The 20,238-nt window shown below is 40.0% G+C and overlaps 1 protein-coding gene across 1 annotated transcript in view; it reads right to left on the bottom strand.

The window, feature by feature from the left end:
• SKAP2 (src kinase associated phosphoprotein 2) overlaps positions 1–12,433 on the bottom strand; it is a 124,296-nt gene extending 111,863 nt beyond the window's left edge. Inside the window, exons 1-2 of the mRNA XM_067291578.1 lie at positions 12,339–12,433; positions 1,093–1,198 (exon numbers count right to left, since the gene is read on the bottom strand). Coding sequence (XP_067147679.1) covers positions 1,093–1,198; positions 12,339–12,387 — 155 coding nt within the window. The 5' untranslated portion in view covers positions 12,388–12,433. The remainder of the gene's footprint in view (positions 1–1,092; positions 1,199–12,338) is intronic.
• Between the last annotated feature and the right edge of the window lie 7,805 nt (positions 12,434–20,238).

The following is a 20,238-nucleotide window of genomic DNA, read 5'->3' as shown; positions in this document are numbered from 1 at the left end:
GAGGGGGGACAGCTGAGTCATAAACCTGAATGAAGAAAACAAGTCAGGAATGCTGTATCTGCAAGTCATCTGTGCAGACCCTGTTAGCTCAATAACCCAGAAGGGAAAGCATGAGAAAGAGAAAAGAAACCCCGCTCCTGTGAAAAACTGGAAAAGTAGTTCCATAAACATTCACGGGCTGAATCAAAGGCACAGAAATCTTCAGTTCTAAGATTTTGAGACAGATGTCATGCCTTCCTCCAGTTAGCGTGATACTAAGATTCATGTCCTCACTGGATGACTGTGCTGTCTTTGAAATTCGTAAATAAGTTGTCAAAGAAGTAGGAGCATGTCATCAAACCAAAGGTTAGAAGTATCCAACAGGAGTATCAATAGAAAAACGCTTTGGAAGCACTGATGGAAAAGAATGGCAAGTGCTAGATTATATCCCAGTTCAGAGTTATAAGACAGATTTTGCAAAGAAAATTTTGTAGCACATACAGAACTACAGCAAAATCTCTGCAACTGAATTGTTTGACTGAAATTAAAATCATAATAGAACTGAGTCTCAGATCATATATAATACTAAAAACACAACTTTACCTGGCCTATTCTAGTACTTTGCTATTTTTAATATCACTAAAACAAGCTTATTATCTAAAATTACTTTTAAGGTATATTTCAATTCTTTTTATTACAAACAGAGCCAAATGACCTAATAGATAGTAAATGAAAGTCATCACTGAGTTATGTTGCCTTATACCAGCTGAGGATGGCAGCAGAAAGAGCATTCATATACTCTGCATTATATTTCTTGTATTTTAATGATTTTTACCACATCAGATGTGAAGACAAGCTCTAACCAACAAGCTTGCAATCAGGATTCAGAATATTAAAGCAATTCAGTTGGGACGAACCCTTATGGTCCCATTTCCTACTGAATTCTAGCAGCTTAAAGAAAGATATAAAGACTTAAACCCATGCAGGTTCAACAAAATTAGGACCTAAATAGATTGTTAACTGTTAATATCGTTAAAAGATCGTAAAAAACTAAGTTATCAGAGGAGCAGTAAATTACCTGATAACATATTGAAGCAATAAAATCTCACTTACCTTGCCTTAACATCTTTTAACTTCTTAAGAACATCATCCTTTTTTTCCTTTGCTTTCTTGGATAGATTTTCTCCTTTTAGGGTTTGGGAAATAAATGTGTCGACATCTAAATCATGAAAAAAAGAAGATTTCAAAAGTTATTTCAAGCGATAACTTTCTAAAGATAAATACTGCTGTAATGAGTTTGCCCCAGAACTACTATGGAGAAACTAATAAAATTATTTTCAGGCCTACCCACAACACAGTTAACAGACGTTTCAGATTCTAAATGGGATACATTTGTTCTCTGATCTACTTAGCACAGCAAATACTACGTTGACATTTGATTCTTGCTCATTTAATTATGCCAAATAAGTCCTAATAAATTGCAGTACTATAACAATTACTTTCTATCACTTAAAGTAAGGGATAAAGCTAAAACATGTAAATAGCCTTTATGTATGTATTACTGCCATGTTATTTCAGAAGTCCAAGTTACAAAAATGGTTGAGTAATTCACTGTTGTAGCAGTAATGCTCACACAGCTACTAATATAGGTCATTTATTGGTTTTATTATTTTCAAATGTTCTCACATTGCCTCTGAACTACTAGACTAAAAGTCCACGTACAAAGCTCTAATCCTGAATACACTTAAGTAGTCACCACAATAATCATATTGAAGCAGTCAGGATCAAACATGTACTTGAAGTTAAGCGTATCTGCACTTGCAGAATTACAATGCAGGTTAGAACCAGTTTGTAACTTTTTAATCTTATACAGAAGATATATTTACATAGTCATGCAGAATCAAAGCATTCAGTAACAGTTACTGTAGTTCTTTCTAATATAGTAAATATCCACTGTGTAAGTTAAAAACTGCACTGAGTTTCAGAGAATGTAACAGCACTGGTAGTATGTTTTCTTGGTTAACAAAAATAATTGTTAAAGTTAACTGTAAAAACTTCTTACCGTTACCAATCAACATATGATTATCCTGAAAACTAAAAAGTAGAAACACACACAAAAAAAATCTTGCTTGTCAATTTAAGTTTTTCAGCTATATGGACAATACCTGTTCATTCAAGATGGGAATGCATACAGAAGTCAAACACTCCCACACTGTCCCCCACACATTTGCCAAATACACATGTACACAGATTGTGCCAAATTATGGTATGGATGGCACTATTTCAATTCTGTAACTTTTTAACATTAGGCGAGAAGTTCCATTTTCATTGTCAAAACACAAAAGAGCCAATTAAGTACTCAAAAGCTTGCATGGAAAAGATTACATTTTAAAAACAACATTAAGCTGAATGTTTACTGCAGTTTTCCTAACTGAAGCTTTAATTCCCTGGGTTATATTTTCTTTATAAAACATTTCAGGCTGTAAAAAAAACAAATTAAGTCAAAAATTACTGTTCAAGAACCCTAGCATAGCAACTACAAATATGTCATTCTTTAACAGTAATTTACCAGATTACTATTTAGATGTTTGGACTGGCTTGCTGTCTTCACAAAATGTGGCAAAGTCTTCAGCTTTTTTTTTTTTTTTTTTTTAAATGTTCCAAGTGTTTTCTTAAATGTGTTCTGAACAATGATATTTTTCCCCCTCCCCACAAGACAAAGAAAAAGAAAACCTTTCCCATTACATGTTCCTGAAGACAGGAAAAAAAAAAGTCCCAGTTCTTTGGCATTCCTTCTTCACAAGGACAGAAGGAAAGGCACTTAACACGGGTATTAATGAATCCTCCAGACACACTCCCAACAGCCTCTATGCTGGAAACCAAGCATCCCTGGCAACATTTTGTCCTAACACACAGAAAATCCATACATCTTCACAAACTCCAAGGATTATAATTTCTGAGCAAAGGGGCATAGAGGACCCATGCAATTCCAAGACACTGACCATCCACAAAACCTCCCGGAGGTCAAAGGATCTGATACTCTTGCTATTGAAGGCAAAAACAAAACTGCCAACAGCTTCCCTCAATCAAACCCAAGAGGATTGTCCAGTACAGACCAACCTCTCACTCTGGAAGGGACATGCTGAAGAAAAATTTGTTCCTTCATGCTTCTATATATTTATTTCAAAAATTGAATATTAATTTCATAGTGCTACATAGACAGCAACATGTGAAAGCTTGGTGTCACTGGTCACATTTATAAATAAGGAGTGACACACCGTATTCTTCAGACACTAATTAATCACAGAACTTTGCCTCAGAAGTCTTCATTTAAATTCAGTGGCCTTCTTTACTTCTTGGAAAAGCTCAAAACCCAGCTGAGAAGTCTGTCATCTCAGGTTTGACTGACTGTCAACGCTTTCTTCAAACACAAATCATTAGGTAATCCACACGGTTTCACTTCTTCACATTTTGATAAATTGGGTTATCATAAACAAAAATTATCATTTCCAGCTTACAACACACTGTAGATACAAAAAGGTGAGGACTAACTACATTGATGGTAGACTCTGCTCTTTTCTGGAAAAGCTTGGACTTCAAAAGCAGAAACATTATATAATAGTTTTCAACCCCAGAGGAACAGCACAGAAATAGATGCTCCATCTGTTCTCAGTGTTGTCATCTCAGAAGACAACTTGGAGGGGAGGGAGTGGATAGTGAGAGTGAGGAGGAGAAAGAGAGGGAGAAGAACAGCAAGAGCAAGCATGCACAAGCTCCTGACACATCTGTTGTTTCTAAACAGCAGCAATGACAGAGAAGACATCCCTGGGATATCCTTGCTCTCCTATGAACTTGCAAAATAAGTTCTTTGAGCGAAGGTAGCCACAAACAACACACACTATATTCATCATGCAATACAGTTACTTCCATATGGGCAGAGAAAGCATCTAGCTTGACTCATCATAGTCCCCAAATACGAAGACAGAACCGATGCACACATCATCTTGAACAGGATGCTGAAGAAGCAATATACTTGAAAATACCACATTCACCGTACCATTGGTTTTCTTAACTGCTCAGTTTTACAGAATGTTGCATATTTTGCTCTCCTCTAGTTTTGTAAATCCTGTCAGGATGTGCCAAATGCACACGAGACAAACAACTTATAAGCTCCTTGGACAACAAGCAAGAGAGTTAGCTAAGCTGTGCTCATCTCTTCACTACCTGTCTTTCCACACTGTTGAAGTGTATGGAAGAAACAGTCCCTGCTACTAGAGAAAGTTTCATCACCAGCTTAACTCAAGGGAACATTCATTCACTTCATTTCTAGGACGCTCCTCAAGGTGACTTTCCTCAGAAGGAGAACAGAACCCAGGACTTCAGTGTGACACATGAGCCTCATACAGTGAGCTTCAGAGAGAACAAGCAAAATATACCCCTTTCTCACCACTATTCGAGTCACTAATTCACTCTTCCTTCTCCAAGATGATCCAAAAAATTTGATCTCTCCTCTGCCACTTTAACGCTATACAGAAAACTGAAATGTAAGCTACTAGCCATAAGCACTTAAATGTGAATGTGTTTCTTTCATGCTTCACTAGCATTTGGTCCATTGATGAATTAAAAAAAAAAAAAAAGCTGTACTCCAGACAGAAAACCTCTTTGAACAGAGCACTCCTACTTATCAGTTCCCATGTAACATAAACAAGTGGTGTATTTTCACACATCGCGTTTGTTTCTAACAAACTGAGCAGCTGTTTGGTATCCTGCATTGCAGAGCACGTATTATCCTCACAGACACTCAGCTACAGCTGATTCTTTCTATTGAAAACATTAGAATTTCAAAGAGAAATAAACTTTGAACATCTATTCAATATCTTTTAACTTCCTAAAGCTTGTGCGTTAGCCGGTCTGATAGCTTGAACACCAATATTTGTTGCTCTGCTTCTTAAAGCTCATGATATTAACTTTGTCTTAAGCATGCCCCAGAGAAATTATTTGCCTACAGAAATGAACAATAGATGCAGAACTGAAAGATTCAATTGATAAGATCCATTCACAAATTGCTCTGTCAATACGGGTTACAAACCGATAGAAAAGAGAAGTCGCACTAAAATATAGCTCCGTCTGCTTCAATTGTAATTAATCAAATGGCTCATACAGTTCAAAGCTTAACCGCCGTTTCATACAACAGTCAAAAGCTGAAAGGCCATTTTAATTTCATCTCCATCTCCATTCCTTTTATGAGGAAAAAAAGTTGAGATAGTTTTTGATTTTCATTGTTTGTTAAAACATTTTGCGCTTCTCCTTATTTCAGTGATTACAAGCAGACAACACTGCCAGTTTTCCATTGTTTAAGTCTTTGGGACCATCTTCTTTAATAAGGGCTGAAACTAAGCAGATGGATGTTTTCAAGATTGTTGTAAACTTTTAGCCCAAAGCACGTACTGCATTCAGGAGTATTAAAATAATCATAATGAATCATGGCTTTTTGTTGTTCATAGCGCTTACTATACCAATCCCCAGTTGCACTTGATAAATACGCTTGGGACAGAACTACTGAAGCTTGTGTTGGGTGGCCCCAGCGGGCTCTCACGGAGGCACTCGGAGGCTGCGTGGCCTGCACCCTCCTTTCTCCCCTCCTCCTGGAGGTAACCAAAATGGCGCCTTTCATATTATCAAAACGTTAGTCACTTCCTCATCACCTGACGAATTCATACCACTCCAATGACGGAGGAAAATTATAAATTGGCCATGAGAGGTGTGCTTCCAGTTACGGGGTAGGAAACGCATGCAGCTGCCTTTACGCGACCTGACGAGAATGCAGACTCCTGCTGCACGGCCTGACACGCGTCCGTCATACGACAGGGACACCGGGGCCGGGCTACCTGGCGGACGCGCTGCCAGTCGCACATGGAGGGAATGGCAGGTCCTCCCCGCAGGTCCTACAGCCACCAGCCTGCTCCCACATCTCTCCTCTGCCTTCAGGACAGGGAGAGCCAGCAGCCGGCAGCAAGCCAGGGGGTTTCTGAAGGCAGGCTAGGGAATTTTGGAAGCTAGCTGCAAGCTAGGCACGGTTGTCCATATTCACTTTGCAAAGGTGACCAACATCCAACAGACCACCACCCATCTTTCAGCCTTCCATGGGCTGGCATTAGAAAGCAATTAATCAATTGAATTTCAAACTTTTCCTCCAATTCATCAATATGGAACAGGCCTGATGACTAATCATCAAGCAACACCAGCAATTGCCTGTCCTTCCACACATAAATCTCATGTCTTATGAGCCAAGAAGTATCTGAGGATTTTATTTTTGCTCTTCCCTCTTCCCCTTCCTTCCCAACTATATTCAAAAGTCTCTGCCCAGAGTTTGCTAAACTTTCTTTTCCAAAAAAAAAAAAAAAGCACACTTATACAGAAACAGAAGACATGATGTAAAACAAGCAACTGATATTGTAGAATGTCAAAAAATATCACATCAACCCAGTCTAACAAATAGGTGAACATTCATTTTAGCGTAAAGTCCTGGAAAGAACTGCCTTTAGAGGCTGTTGTACCTTAAACTTCCATAAGCAAGGCTACCGTTCTATGTTATCACAATCAAAGTAAATATACTGAAAAAAACTGATGGGCAACAGTTTCTGTATACACCTACACTGATATGATGTGTGTTTACTTCAAATGAAGTAAACAGATAGCACATCTCTTTTAAAGAGTAAAAAATTATTATAATCAAGGACTACATTGTAACCTCATTGACTGGGGAGTCCGGCATCCTCACCCTGCATTAAAGAAATGAGAAAAGACCAAGCTGTAGCATATTAAGCATACGATGAAAAAAGCACACTAGCACAAATCATGATCAAGTTAAAGTGATTCCAAATGAACGACAATAAAAAATGTTAAGGATTAACCTAAAGATTTACACTGTATGCCACATCATGCTGCATCTATTGTAGTTTGTTGACATATGATTGGGAAAGAAACGTAAACCCAGTCAGATGAGAAAGATAGACTCCACGTTAATTGAAAAAGACAAACTAAGTGAGTAATGAGTATATAAAAAATAGCCTATGCCATTTTTATCACCCATATATGATACTTATTCTCAAATTTATGGCAGAGACAATTGAACTGTGTTTCAAATCACGGGAGGTTATTTTTTACCAGGAAGGCCTCTGCACATTTTTTCACCTCACTGTTTCTATTCTTATTCCATTACTATTGAAATACATACATATTACCAAAGCTGTAAATACATGTCTACTTAGAATATGTCTACAATAATCGCCCTGGCTTATTTTGTGAAGATGGATTCTTCTGCAAGAATCAGCATTCATTACACCCATGGAAATCTGAAAATAATACTTTAAACAAAGAAGAGTAAAGTTTTCAACAACAGTATAGTATTAAAATTGAACCAGCCAATGAAGAAAAGCTACGTTGCACCTAGGCGATTTTTCCTGTGATAGGAAGGTAAGGAGCAAGTCCAGCAACAGCTAACAAGGAGGTCAAAGAAGGACAGTTAGTTTTCTGGGCATCAGGGGTAAATATTAACTACTGCATCGCCCCAAAATAAAAGGTAAGCATAATTAAACTCTGACTCATGCAGTGGATCCACCATCTTGTAGTTCTATCATCTTGCCTTCTCCCGCATGCTATTTTCCAGGATGGAGCTAAACAAGTGGATAAATTACGTTACTTTGAAGAATGTAGGGGGAATACAGTGAAATATGGCAATTAGGGCAATATGACTAGAGATTTTAAAAACCTGAATAATGTCTAGGTGGAGATAGTCTCAAAGGCAAAACCAGAGAGTTTGCATAAGATCTTTTTGTTTAGTAGAACAAGGAAAAATGGATATAGGAACTAGATATTATGTTCCGTATGGACTAGAGAGAGTCTCATTACATCTGCATGAAAAAAGATCTTAGTAACTTTCTAAATATGAGTACAGAAGTTTCATTTTCATATTGGAAATGCTGCAAAGCATGAAAGCAGAAGTGAAAAAAAATACATCCTTCTACAGTCATAGATGTCACAAAGATAAGAGAAAAAAGATTTTATTTATACATATAATGATCATGATGCCATCAAAATCTTTTAAAAATAAAGAATTCTTAACTCTTCCAATTAAATCCCCATTACTAAAAACATAGTTAAAAAACTTAAGAAATTTTTTTCAATCATGATCACCAAAGCAACCAGTATAATTTATGTTACAGAAGAAGCAATATGCCTTTGGGGAAGAAGAAACCTCCAAAAACTTTTTCAGCTACAGACAAGTCGAAACTTAGAGTGTGCATCAAGGAATAAGGAAAAACAAAAATAAGCAGGCCTCCAACAATCTGGCAAGAAGAAAAAAGAGTAACAAGTAACACCCCACTTTGCCAAACCAACACCCACAAAGAGATCCTGAACATAGAAACATGAGAGGATGCCTTTTTCAAAAGAAGAAAAGATACAGCAGCACTGGGCTTCCTTCAGGAAATTCCAAAAATTCACATACCTGTGTCTCTGCACCTTCCAGATGGTAAGTGGTGAAAAAATTACACACACTGTCACACACCTCCCAGGTGTAAAGCAGGAGGGAAGAGGACAACAAGCTGACTTCATCTTCTCCCCAAAAGCTCAACTCATGACCAAAGGGCCCTGTTTCTGTCTCCGATGTTTCCCTCCCACCACTTAAGGAAGGCAGAAAAGAGAGAACGGCATTGTGCAATCCCAGCACTTCTCTGCAATAAGCCCATTGCCGCACTGACCTTCCCCTTCAGCTTTACAGAAACAGCTTCCTCCTGCTTCCAACCAATGTACTTAGCCCTGAGCTCAAGCTGTGTTTCTGCCTGGAACATTTCAGCGCCACTGACATGCAACTGTAATGACCCTGCCAGCATGTGTGACAGAATTTGTGACAGAATTTGTGCGTTAAAGATATAATATTGTTTAGGTTCAAAGTAAAGCACTCACAAGTCAGAAAGTTTCCTGTGCAACTTTAATTCACCCCCCAGTGTGTTTATTCCCATTATCACAATGTTTAACTACAGGAGCACAAAGTATGCTTTCCAGCAGGACCCCTACTTGTTCAGCGTATGGGGGGACAGTACCCTGGCAATCAATCAAGGCTAAGCAAGGATAAGAAAATCCATATGATCGCCCACACCATTTGTTGCGGAAGTTGGAAAAGCATAGGCAAAAATACTGAGGAGAGCAGGAAGAGTGCAATATTTAAAAGATTTTGTACCTGTCCCTGCCCCACTGCTATGCAAATGTTGCATTAAGAAGAACTGTTTGTCTTGAGCCATTAGTTAACGTTCCCAACGTGAGCCTGTTCTCCCCAGAACCTGACATGAAGAAGTGCCAGGCACTCATAATGGCCATTGAATAGAGACATCCAACTGACATTATTTTACTGGAGAAACCAGCACAGCACGGATGCAGGTGAATTTGAATTCTAATTCTGTTCTACCATTGATTATTTTTTGTGACCTCAGATCACATCTTGTTTATTACACTAATTTTACCAACAGGAAAACAATATTCTCTCATCTCAAAGAGGTGCTGAATCAATATTTGTGAGCCATTAAAATAATACATTAAGAAGCACCCTCAAAGAAGAGCATACAAAAATGAATAGCTATTTACTGCAGTCTTTGAATTGTGTAAGGGTTGCTAAATTGATAATAAAAATATTACAGAGCTCCCTTCCCTCCTCCATTACCATATATATTCAGTACATGAATAGGGTGAGCAAAAAGCACGAGACTACATAATTAAAGATTACCAGAACCTAAATGTGGTAGCAAACGAGCTGCTCACACAAGTTGAACTATTCTAGTTTCTAACTTCCATGCACTTGAGTTGTAATCTATAAAAAAGGAAGGAGAGGTTAACACACAAACTGCAAAAAGTAATCCGGGGGAGGGGGGAGGAGGGGTTGGTTGTTGTTTTTTTCCCCCCCACAAAGGGATCAAGTTATTGAATTTTTAAATTGCATAGCCACTACTATTTTTACATTGTTTTCCCCTTGATAATTCAGCAAGTAAGGATTAAAAATTCCAAACTATTATTTGTTCCTCACTGCCCCATCTCCACCCTGCTAAATTTCTGCCTAATCCATACATCACTGCCATAAAATTAACAAGTGTTGAGCTCATTTTGCATCAGGTCCCAAAATCAAGCTGTGTGTGAATGCAAGCTAAATTGAATGCATCTCTAAGACAATACCAGTATGTTATGTATTTACACAATCATGATTATAAAAAAAGAAAGATTTAAAGATTTTTAGTAAATCATTCCATTCTCTTTTTAACTTTGGTACTACAGACAGCAGTAATAAAACTCTCTCTTCTTCTTCTAGAAAAACTGAAGCTTGTACTCACACTAGACACCTGTATATAAACTTAGACCATTGATCTTAGTGTCTCTGAAAGAACATGTACACATACTCCTTGGGGAAAAACAGGAGTTCTCAGCCTCACTTCAACCTCTGTATTGCTCTCTCCATTGGACACCGGATAAAGATGAGGAGAAGGACACCGGATAAAGATGAGGAGAAGGACAAGTTACCTAGAAGAGGCACCATGACAAAAAACAAAACATAGTTTCAAATTATCCCATCTGTATAGACCTCCCCAACCCCCCCTCCCTCAATCCTATCATCCTAAACTTATAACAGTGGAAAGTTTCTAAGAGCACAGCTTTACCAAATGTGAAGTATATTTACAGCTCTGGCACAAAAAACTACTACATGTGATCATAAGTCCAGAATACACTAATGCCATGGAAATAAGCAAGGTTTGGAAAGGCCCTCCCTGGTGCTCTTTTTTTTTTTTTTTTTTTTTTTAAATGATCAAGAACCTATCTCCCATGATAGGAAATCATCATAATGATTCCTTTTTTTCTGGTGACCTTTCATACAATATTCTACTACAGCGGGTATGATCTGCAAATAACGTACTTACAAATACAAGTTACCAAAACATTTCAGAGAGCTGGCAGAAGTGCTTTAAAGATGAGAAGACTGGTAAAATCAAAATGTTTCAAACATGAACTCCTACAATCAAAGTTCTTAAAAAATTTTAAGAAAAAAAACACAGTCTTCAAAGCTGATGAACTGCTGTAGATTCTAGTAGTTGCCTAGCCATGTAATCAGGTACTTATTTTAGAGGCAAGCTTTTGAAAAGAATGGTTAATTTTAATGGCTCAGCCAAAGCTCAAGATGTTCTTAAGCCAGAAACAGAAGTTGTCAAAAGAAAAATTCTCCTGCTCCAGTTGAAGTGGTTTCAGGATAGCAAAGCCTTTTATGCCTTTCTCCATAAGGATAAAAATCCCCCAAATGGGAAATATGCAGTTTATTTTACCACCACCACCAAAAAAAAACCAGAAAAAATAAAATGTAAGGTTTTACACATGAGAACAACACCAGTATTTTTAAGTCTCCACTAACACTACTGCAGATAACATTTCATGGTGAGAAATCATTCCATTACACTACTCTAACATATCCAGGAGAACATGGGCAGTCGCATTTTAACCCAAAGTTGTTAGCCTGAGCATATTTGATTGATATGACCATATGCCTACAATACAGGAACATCTTAATTCACTTCGACCACACTGGCCTAAACTGTTTAGCATGGATTTTTTTCTTTTCTTTTCTTTTTTTTTTGGGGGGGTGGGGAGAGGGAAGCTAATTTGGGAAAACCGTCCTGGTGACACCAGGACAACACGCTTCAAATTTCAGAAGTGGCTGACAGGCCACCTACACGCCTCAAAGAGGAGAAACTTTCATCTAAGCGGCGAGTAGCTAACTCAGGGACCCAAACCAGTCCCACGGGGCTGGCTGGCTCGCAGGCCCTTCCGCACGAGCCCCAGAAGCCCAGCAGCCACGAGTAACTTTGCATCACTGTCACACCCCCGGCAGTTCCCGCACAGCACCCCACTGCCTCGCCCTCCGCGGAGCGGTGAAAGCGGGGCGCCGCAGCACGGAGGGCTGCAAGCGCCGCTGCTCGCCCCGGGCCAGGCGCAGGTGCCCAGCGGGGGAAGCGGTCGCACGGCCCGGCCCGGCCCGACCCCGCCGCCTCGGAGCCGGCAGCGGCAGCCCAGCCCTTGGGGAAGCAAACCGCGGCCGCGCAGTGCTACCGCTGCGGAACCGCAGATGGAGGGAGGAAGTAACCAGGGAAGAAGGAACTGACAGGGAAAAAATAAGTAAGTAACTCCCCACCACCATCACCGGCTCCCCAGGCGCCGCGGGGCTGCGGCACAGCCCCCCTCCCCCCGGGCGCCCCGTAACAGCGGCCGCCGCCGCCCGCCACGCCGCCACGAGCCCGCCCCCCGCCAAGCCCTCCCCCCGGCCTCACCTGCCAGGAGGCTGCGGACGTCCTCGGGGATGGCGAGCGCGCCGTGCATGCTGAGGGCCGCGGGCGGGCAGGCGGCGCGGCGCGGCGCGGCGCGGCGCGGCGAGGCGAGGCTCGGACCCGGCCCCGCCAGGGAGGAAGCGGCGGCCCCGGCCGCAACGGCAACGGACGCGCCGGGCCAGGAGCGGCGGGGGCGGGACGGGGCGCGGGGCGGGGCCGAGGGGCGCGCTCGCTTTCCTTTCGCTCTCCCCCCAAGCCCTCCGGGGCTGCGCATGCGCTTCGCTCTCTCTCTCTCCCGTGTTTACAGCGCTGCTGGGCTTCCCCCTCAGCAACGCCCCTCCTCGGAACAGCGAGCCTTCCACGTGACCGTTCCCAGCGGCCATTTGGAGTGAGAGCACCGTGCAGGCGCGTCCCCTTTGCCAGCATCAAACATGGCGCTCAGCGTTGGCCATCGGCCCGTCTCCCCCGCCCAAAGTCCAAGAAAAGTTGACTATTGGGCGAGAATCTCCCGGAAGTTGCTCTCTGATTGGTCCATTGATTATCCCCGCCCAACCGCCGCCCCTCCCCCCCGGTGCTGCTCCTCTCAGGGGCGGTTGAGGGAGTCTGACTGGAGTAGCCCAGGCGTGGTGGAGAAAGACTTGGCCGGGCTTTTTCCAAATGGCTTTTCCACCCTCGTTCAGGGCATGGCGCAGACCTTAGCTTGCCTATTGGCAGGAGGGATAGCACTGCTGAGGGAGCAAGGGAGAGGACAGTGACTCCAGCACCAAGCAGGGTCCTGTGGGTGCCCCTTCTTGCCCGTCGTTATGATGTGAGGGTTTGGGGCAGCAGAGCGCAGCCAGCCTTGTGCCTCAGCTGTGCCCCTGCCCAAACAGGTGTAGCTGGCAAAATTGAATAAGATGGGAAATCACATGCACACATGACACATCAGGTGAAATAAGAAATGGAAAGTTAGGCATTTGGAGTAAGTCTGGTGGTGTAGGCTTCTGTTGGCACAGATGTGGGTGCAGATTGCTCTTCTCGAGCAACACAGCTGGGCTGGTAGAAGGGCCTACTTCATAGCATTACTATTTTGTTTATGGGGACAGCTTTGCTCTATTTTCCCTGCAATTCTTTAGTTATGAGTATTTGGAACACATAAGTGATGTAATACGTTTAGTGTAGAAATAGTCAAAGTAAAACTCTTAGCATGTGCTTCTGTGACCTTGGTGGTTTTGGCTATATCTGTGTTATTACAGAAAAATGTTTGTGTGTTAGAGCTGCAGCTATGCTAGCACATCTGTGTATTATACCAATGTGGAAAAAAACCTGCAAGGAAAATAAGTTATATTTATAAAATTTCACCTTTACACCAGTGTAACAATATCAACACTTGTGGCACAGCTGGAAGTACAGCTGTATCACCCAGGTATTAAACAGTTTCATACTTCTGGTTAATATAGCTGTGCCAGCTGAAGTCTGCAGTGTAGACCTGGTGTTAGATTGTCTTGTTCTCCTGGCTTCTCATATTCCTTTTAATTACATACAACAGTTCATTTCAAATACATCTGGGTTTTCAAAGCACTGCAGCTTTATTACCTGATTTTATGGCCATCTTGACTGAAACTCAAGCAGTCAAGTAACTGACCTGTATAATGTTGCACAAGGATTTTTTATGTCAGTTCTCTAATTTCAAAATAAACATGCACATGCATCTGGGTGCATATATGTATACAGAGATCTTTCCTTTCAATATTTATATTAAATATATACTGCTTTTCTGCTACAAGAATATTTATATTTGACTAATTTTTCTGCAGTTGGCAAAGAGGGCTCTTTGGACTTATGGTAAATTACAGATTTCAGATGTGCAGTCTTGGGAAGTTGCCATAAGGAACAGGGAAATGGCTTCCAGTCTAATTTGCTTGCCCTTTTCAGGTTAATTTTAATCCTGCTTTCTTTTGTTGACTTTATGGCTCCATACTTTCTTCCAGAAATGGATCAAGGGTGTCACTTGAACTCTGTTGTAGTCTTTGTTTTGGGATCACCTTTCCTGATAATTTATTCCATATGTTTACCATTTGTATGAGCTTTCCCTGAGTTTCAGAACATGAAATGAGAAGGAATAACTTACCTTTATCATTTTCTGCCCACCATATTCTGGTCACCCTTTTCTTTCTACTTCCTTTTTTTCTTAAAGACCTCCTTGTCATTGCACTGAAGATCAGCCCATCACACAGTTAGCGAGATTTGTGACCCAGGCCTGTTTTAAGCCTTGTTGAGTTCCAGATTTACTCTTAGTTCCCTAATTTTTAAATCTACCACTAATAGGAAGCATAATTCAAAACAGACTCCTTCACTGAAATATGTCTGGCTTCGGAGCCATTTCAGCCTGTTTTCTGGGGATTCCACAGCTTGTGCCTCATCGAAACCAGACATACCACTTTGCCTAATCAGGCCCATAGATCAGGGTTTCTTAATGTGCGGGGAGCAACACTGCAGGGAACACACAGAAGTTTGTTGTCCTTCTGTGTGTGTAGAGCTTCAAAAACAAGTTAGTCATGAAGAAAAGCCTACCTGAATCTGCAGAGAGCCTGCAGTAATAGAAAGCCTGTAGGAAGAATAACGTTTCCATTCAGGAGCAGCATCATCACCACTTTGCCTCGTTGAAGAAATCTGATATATCCAGTATGCTGGGAAATCCAGCATTTTTCCATGTAATGTTTCATTTTTCTACAGCCAGGCTTTTAAAACTTAGATTCTAGGGAAAAAAAGGAGACAGGACCTGTGTGCAGCTGCTTCTTATTTTCTACATGTCTTTTAATAGAAAATTAATTGGATTACAGTGCATGCTCCCTGCACTATTTCATGCAGGCAGGCAGCAGGCTTGTTGAGACTACTCTGTATTCTCATCTATTCATCCCCTGTTTACTGTCTGTCTTCTTTTGGCAGATTCAAACCAAAACAGCTAGTGGATGATTAGGATATTTATATTTTTTGATTATTTAGTTACATTAAACAGTAGTTGGCAAATATTTCTGAGATGCACATATAGCTGTTAAAAGGAAGAAGCACAGTGCCACTTTCTTTACAAAGAAAAACAAAAACTTATGTGTTTAAAAAAAATAAATGACAATGCTCTAAACATGACAACTCTTTATACATCTTGGCCATGGTCACTGCACAGAAGAAAAGCTGTGGTGCCTCTTACAGTGGAAAAACATGTTTTGCACCGTTTGCCCTCTGACAAAACATCATTAATGTTCTGTTAGGATTTGCTACACTGCTGGAGTTAAAATGATTTCCTTACGGTGAGTGATATATTCAGGACATTGCTGCAGTTGTTTTGAGACTAAGTTTACAAACTGATTTTGAAGCATGAAGTACTAGTACAACTGGTAAAATTTCAAATATCCTCTTCTACTTAGGATCTATCTCCATGAAAGCTTCCTATCTTGCTGTCCTTTTACAGGCATTTTATGCAAAAATCTTTAAGACTTTCAAGTATCGTTTGCATAGTTGTGTTGCACTGGGTGTGTGTACTGTGTTAAGATGTAGAAACATAGTCTTGCACTTAGCATTCAGCACGTTTAATTCAGCCTGTTGAACACAAGCTGAACACACTATTCAATTCATGATCAATTTGATGATCACAAGTGGTACTGAAATGTACTCAGTGAGACTGTAAAAGTTTTGAACAAGTGCATGATTCTTTATTAGTTTACATGATGAAAAATTGCTATCTGCAACCCTTTTTCTACATAGTTTGGAGATTTTGGTGTCACTGTTTTACATGTTCTGAGTTACAAAACTGATGTATTTTTCTTAGTGAAGGTGGCTTGGCATTTGTGAAGTACTTCCCAGGTCAGTACTGGATTGCTCTGAATGTTACTCTCTGTAAGCCTCATATGTTTTGAGACCTCAGCCTGAGGATAAGGATTTCCAGCAGGATTAGAAACACCTATCAAGAGACACAAGTCTTTCCCTTCTGTCTCCCATGTCTTCCTTCCCAACTAGGAGATCACAGGGAGGTACTGAGATGAAAAAGATTGAGAACCGTTCCCCTAGATCATTTAAGTCGGCTATATCTTGGCTAACTGCTGAGGCATTGGTTTTTACGCTGATGTCTTCATCTTTCCACATAAGGAGTAACAAGGGCATAATTCATATTTTTGTAGTCTGATAAATTCCAGGAATATCTAATTTTGCATAATAACTACCTCTGGAAAACATGATTGGTGTTTACATAATCAGAACTATAGGATAGTAAACGTAACACTGAGTGATATTTTCTAAACATTAGGTATCATGGGAAACAGTTTTGCTTAAGTCTTTTTTTTACCTGAGCATCCCTTAGCTTGCACAGGATTATGCGTTATCCACCAAACTGGCAGAGATTAGGTAAAATATATTCTGCATCTTGTAAAGTTCCAGTACAGTCTCCTTTTAAAAAGTTTTCATAAGAAGGCTCATATCAGATATAGGCTCCAAAGTTTCACTGAGATCCTATTTTGAGACAGTTTTCCAGCTGGATTGATTCAGATGGAACATCCCAAAAGTTAGTTTTGGCAGAGGTATAAGATTTCAGTGGACATTTTGTCTTGCTAAAGTCTATGAAAGCGAGCAAAAGATAACTCCACAAGTATCACACAGAAAGGCCTACGCTGCTCATCATGCAAATAGTTCCAGTGAAGTATGGAGACAACCAGCTGAATAAGAGTTGCAAGATTTCAGCTCATAATAAATAAATGTTCCTGTTTGGTTTTAGCCCTCTGTTCTTAGTCATGTTAAAATGAAGTATCAAAGGAAGGAAAATTCTTCCTCTTCCCTTTTCTCCTGTTCGAGATGTATAGAGATGACCTGATGGGTTTCCTTCTGCAGCTGAATGTGGTTTTAGAAAGAAAGTAGAGGGAGGTTCTGTTTGCCTCACCTCCTCATATCTTCCAGTTAATAATTTAGAGTCTTACATAAACTTTTCTGTACCCCCTGTATGACCTTGATATCTCATGAATATTTTGGAGCAATAAAGAGTCTTAATAATGCTGAGGTGAGTAAACTTGGATAAGCATCCTATTGCATTCTGCAGAAGTAAAAGCAAAGATTCTTCTTCATTCTTCTAAAGGGAGATGAAATAAGAAGAAAATATAGACAACCTTTAATCTAATTTTTAATATTCTTTCTACTTTTAGACTTTTATTACCTGTGATATGACACATTGATTCAAATCTTAAACAAGTTATTCCATAGATAATGAAAGTAATGAAAAATAGTTTTCCATGAGTGTCTGTATTAAAAGCCTATATTCCTCTCCCATTCCAATAACATCACTTCAATGCCCGATGCCATAAGACCCCCACCATCATCTGAGTCACTGCCCTCTTTTTCCTTCCATGCCTCTTATTTCACCAATGAGAAAGAAGCAGCATTTTCTATGGCTGATTTGGAGGAATTTGTGTGCCGATTGGCCTGTCAGTGCACCTCTGCCAATTGCCCAGCCTGTAGGCCAAAGAGAAGAGATAACTGCCGAGCCTGCAGGCAGTCTTTTCCTCAACAGTGTCGTTAATCTGACTCTTTCCTTCATCCAGCAGCTGCTTTTAAGAAGTTTTTAAGAAGTTGATGTGTGAACACTGTATCTCTCTATCAAATTTGTTTGAATTTGGCAATCAGTTTTCAGGGAGAAATCAAGGACATGTTTCCTCGAGTAATCAAGCAAAAATTGCTACTTTGGGGACTCGAGGTAAAATCGACAAAAGTTAGCAGAAGCCTTGAGGCCCAGCTAGCTTGTGTTTCTTTTTGCTAATATCATGTACTTTGTGAACAGCAGGGTAATCCCCTTTGTAATCCTCATCTGTAAATTGTAAAAGGAGCAGAAACAATATATTTACAGGAAGAAAAGGGGTTTCCAGAGCTGCAAAACTTTTCCATTTGTTGTACATTTCCCTTCGCAGGGGAAGTAACACAATCACTTTGGTTTAAAGCGGAACTGAATCAAATCAGGGTAAAATCTAAATAAAATTTCTGCATTAAGCTATGGAATACTTGTTTGCAACCTCTAAATTGCCAGTCTTTTAACTGAAATAATAACAAAGAATTTCCTAAATAAGTGTCATCTCTCAGAGAAAAGACACACCATTAAAAAACACTCTATGAGTTGAGAGCCTTCCAATAAATGTTAGCGAAATAGTAAGTTAAGAACTAAAAACGGTAAAAGAAGCTGCTGTGTTATTTTTATTTTTTAAAAGTTAAAGTGTACTGTAAAAGAATGCTTTCATCAGCTTAAAAAATGAAGATCTGTTACATTGTCTCACTGACTTTACTAGTCTTGCTAACAAGACAAGCTGTTTTGTCATGTACATAGGCGTTAGCTCTCCATCTTTCTTCTTAGAACAGTGTGAATGGATTTTTGTCTCAATGTGCTTAACTCAGTGTTTTTCCTTGCTGCGTTCCTGGACTTACTATTTTATTTGCTACTCTTACATGATTGCCACAAACAGCAACAAATCAGGAAAGTATCATAAAATTTCAAATGAAACAGCTATTCGTGCTGTTGAATTCAACACTGGGAAACAGATGAAAATCTTCTTCAGACTCACATAAAGAGGACGGATCAAAGTGAGGCAGATGTATACATTAATTTATTGCCATGCAAACTCCTTTTCTGTAGAAGAGGAACATCATCAATTACCTTCTTTAAAGTGATACATAGATATGTAAAATATCATGACAAATAAGAAGCATTTGTTGTCTCCAGTAGAAATTGCATTAGTTCCCATTTTATTAAAGTGCTAGACAGATAAACTTCACCTCAGTGGATTTAGTTTAAGCTGTGAATTATTACTTGTAAAATAGAGAACCTTGAAAAACTCCTGATGCAAATACACTTTATTTATAAAGTGTCTTCTGGGATATCACATGCTTTACAGTGAGACTACTCAATTAATAAAATAGCTTTTCTTAGCAAGTATTTCTACCATGATGTCCATAAACTACAGTGTGCCTGGCTAAAAGTAGTCCAAGACAATCATAGCAATATGCTAAAGGGGGCAAAAAGACTCCAAGCCAATATTGTCTCACTTCTTTTTTCTTCTTAATTTAATAAAAAGCCCTGAATGCAGAGACTGATGGGTTTTCAAGTTCTGACTGATCCAGGTTTTCAATTGATCCAGGTGCTTTATAGCCCCCAACACATGGGTAGATAAGCACCTTACAAAACCAACCAAAACAAAAACCTTGTGAGGTAAAGAATTACTGCCCTCAGGCTGTAGAACCAGCACCCAGGACTAGAAGAGATTTTCTCGAGATCACCCAGGAAATACGTGGCAGAATGTGGTTTGAGACCAACCTACCTCCCCACCAGCTGGCACATTGCATTCCTACTAGCTTGGCAGAACTGCCTCCGTGACCATTTCCACAGCTTCTTACCTTTCTCAGGTATGAACCTGATGCTAACAAAGAGCTAAGAAGCTAAAAAAATTTAAAGGATACTGCTATGTTATTTTTGTTTTAAGAAATCAAAGTGCTATATAAAACTCCTTTCTCAGAATTGTTTCCAAAAAGTAAGTTTACGTTTAGCAACATCTGTACAGATCTTCCCAGATGTCTAGCCATGGCTTCAACCATGACCTGAAAGAACCACCTCAGTCTCATTACCCATCTCTCCTTGCCATTCCCAGTGACACTGCTGACCCAGAAAATAGCTGTCAGTTCTGTCTGCTGAACAAATGCCTCTGTGATGTATAAAACATATAAAACCATAAAGCACGACTGTGCTCTCATCTTACAAATCACACTTGAAACTTAAGCTATTGTGCTCCCATCTGACGCTATTAAGCATTAAAGATTCAACATCCTAGACCTAGTCACGTAGAAGGCAGTCTCAGGGCTTCCCAACAATGGCTAGGAAGCTTGATTTTGCCTAATACACTGA

This window comes from Apteryx mantelli, chromosome 2 (assembly GCF_036417845.1).
Source record: "Apteryx mantelli isolate bAptMan1 chromosome 2, bAptMan1.hap1, whole genome shotgun sequence".
In the NCBI taxonomy this organism is placed as follows: Eukaryota; Metazoa; Chordata; class Aves; order Apterygiformes; family Apterygidae; genus Apteryx; species Apteryx mantelli.
Note: the sequence above shows the minus strand (reverse complement) of the source record. Positions and strands in the feature narration are given on the sequence as shown.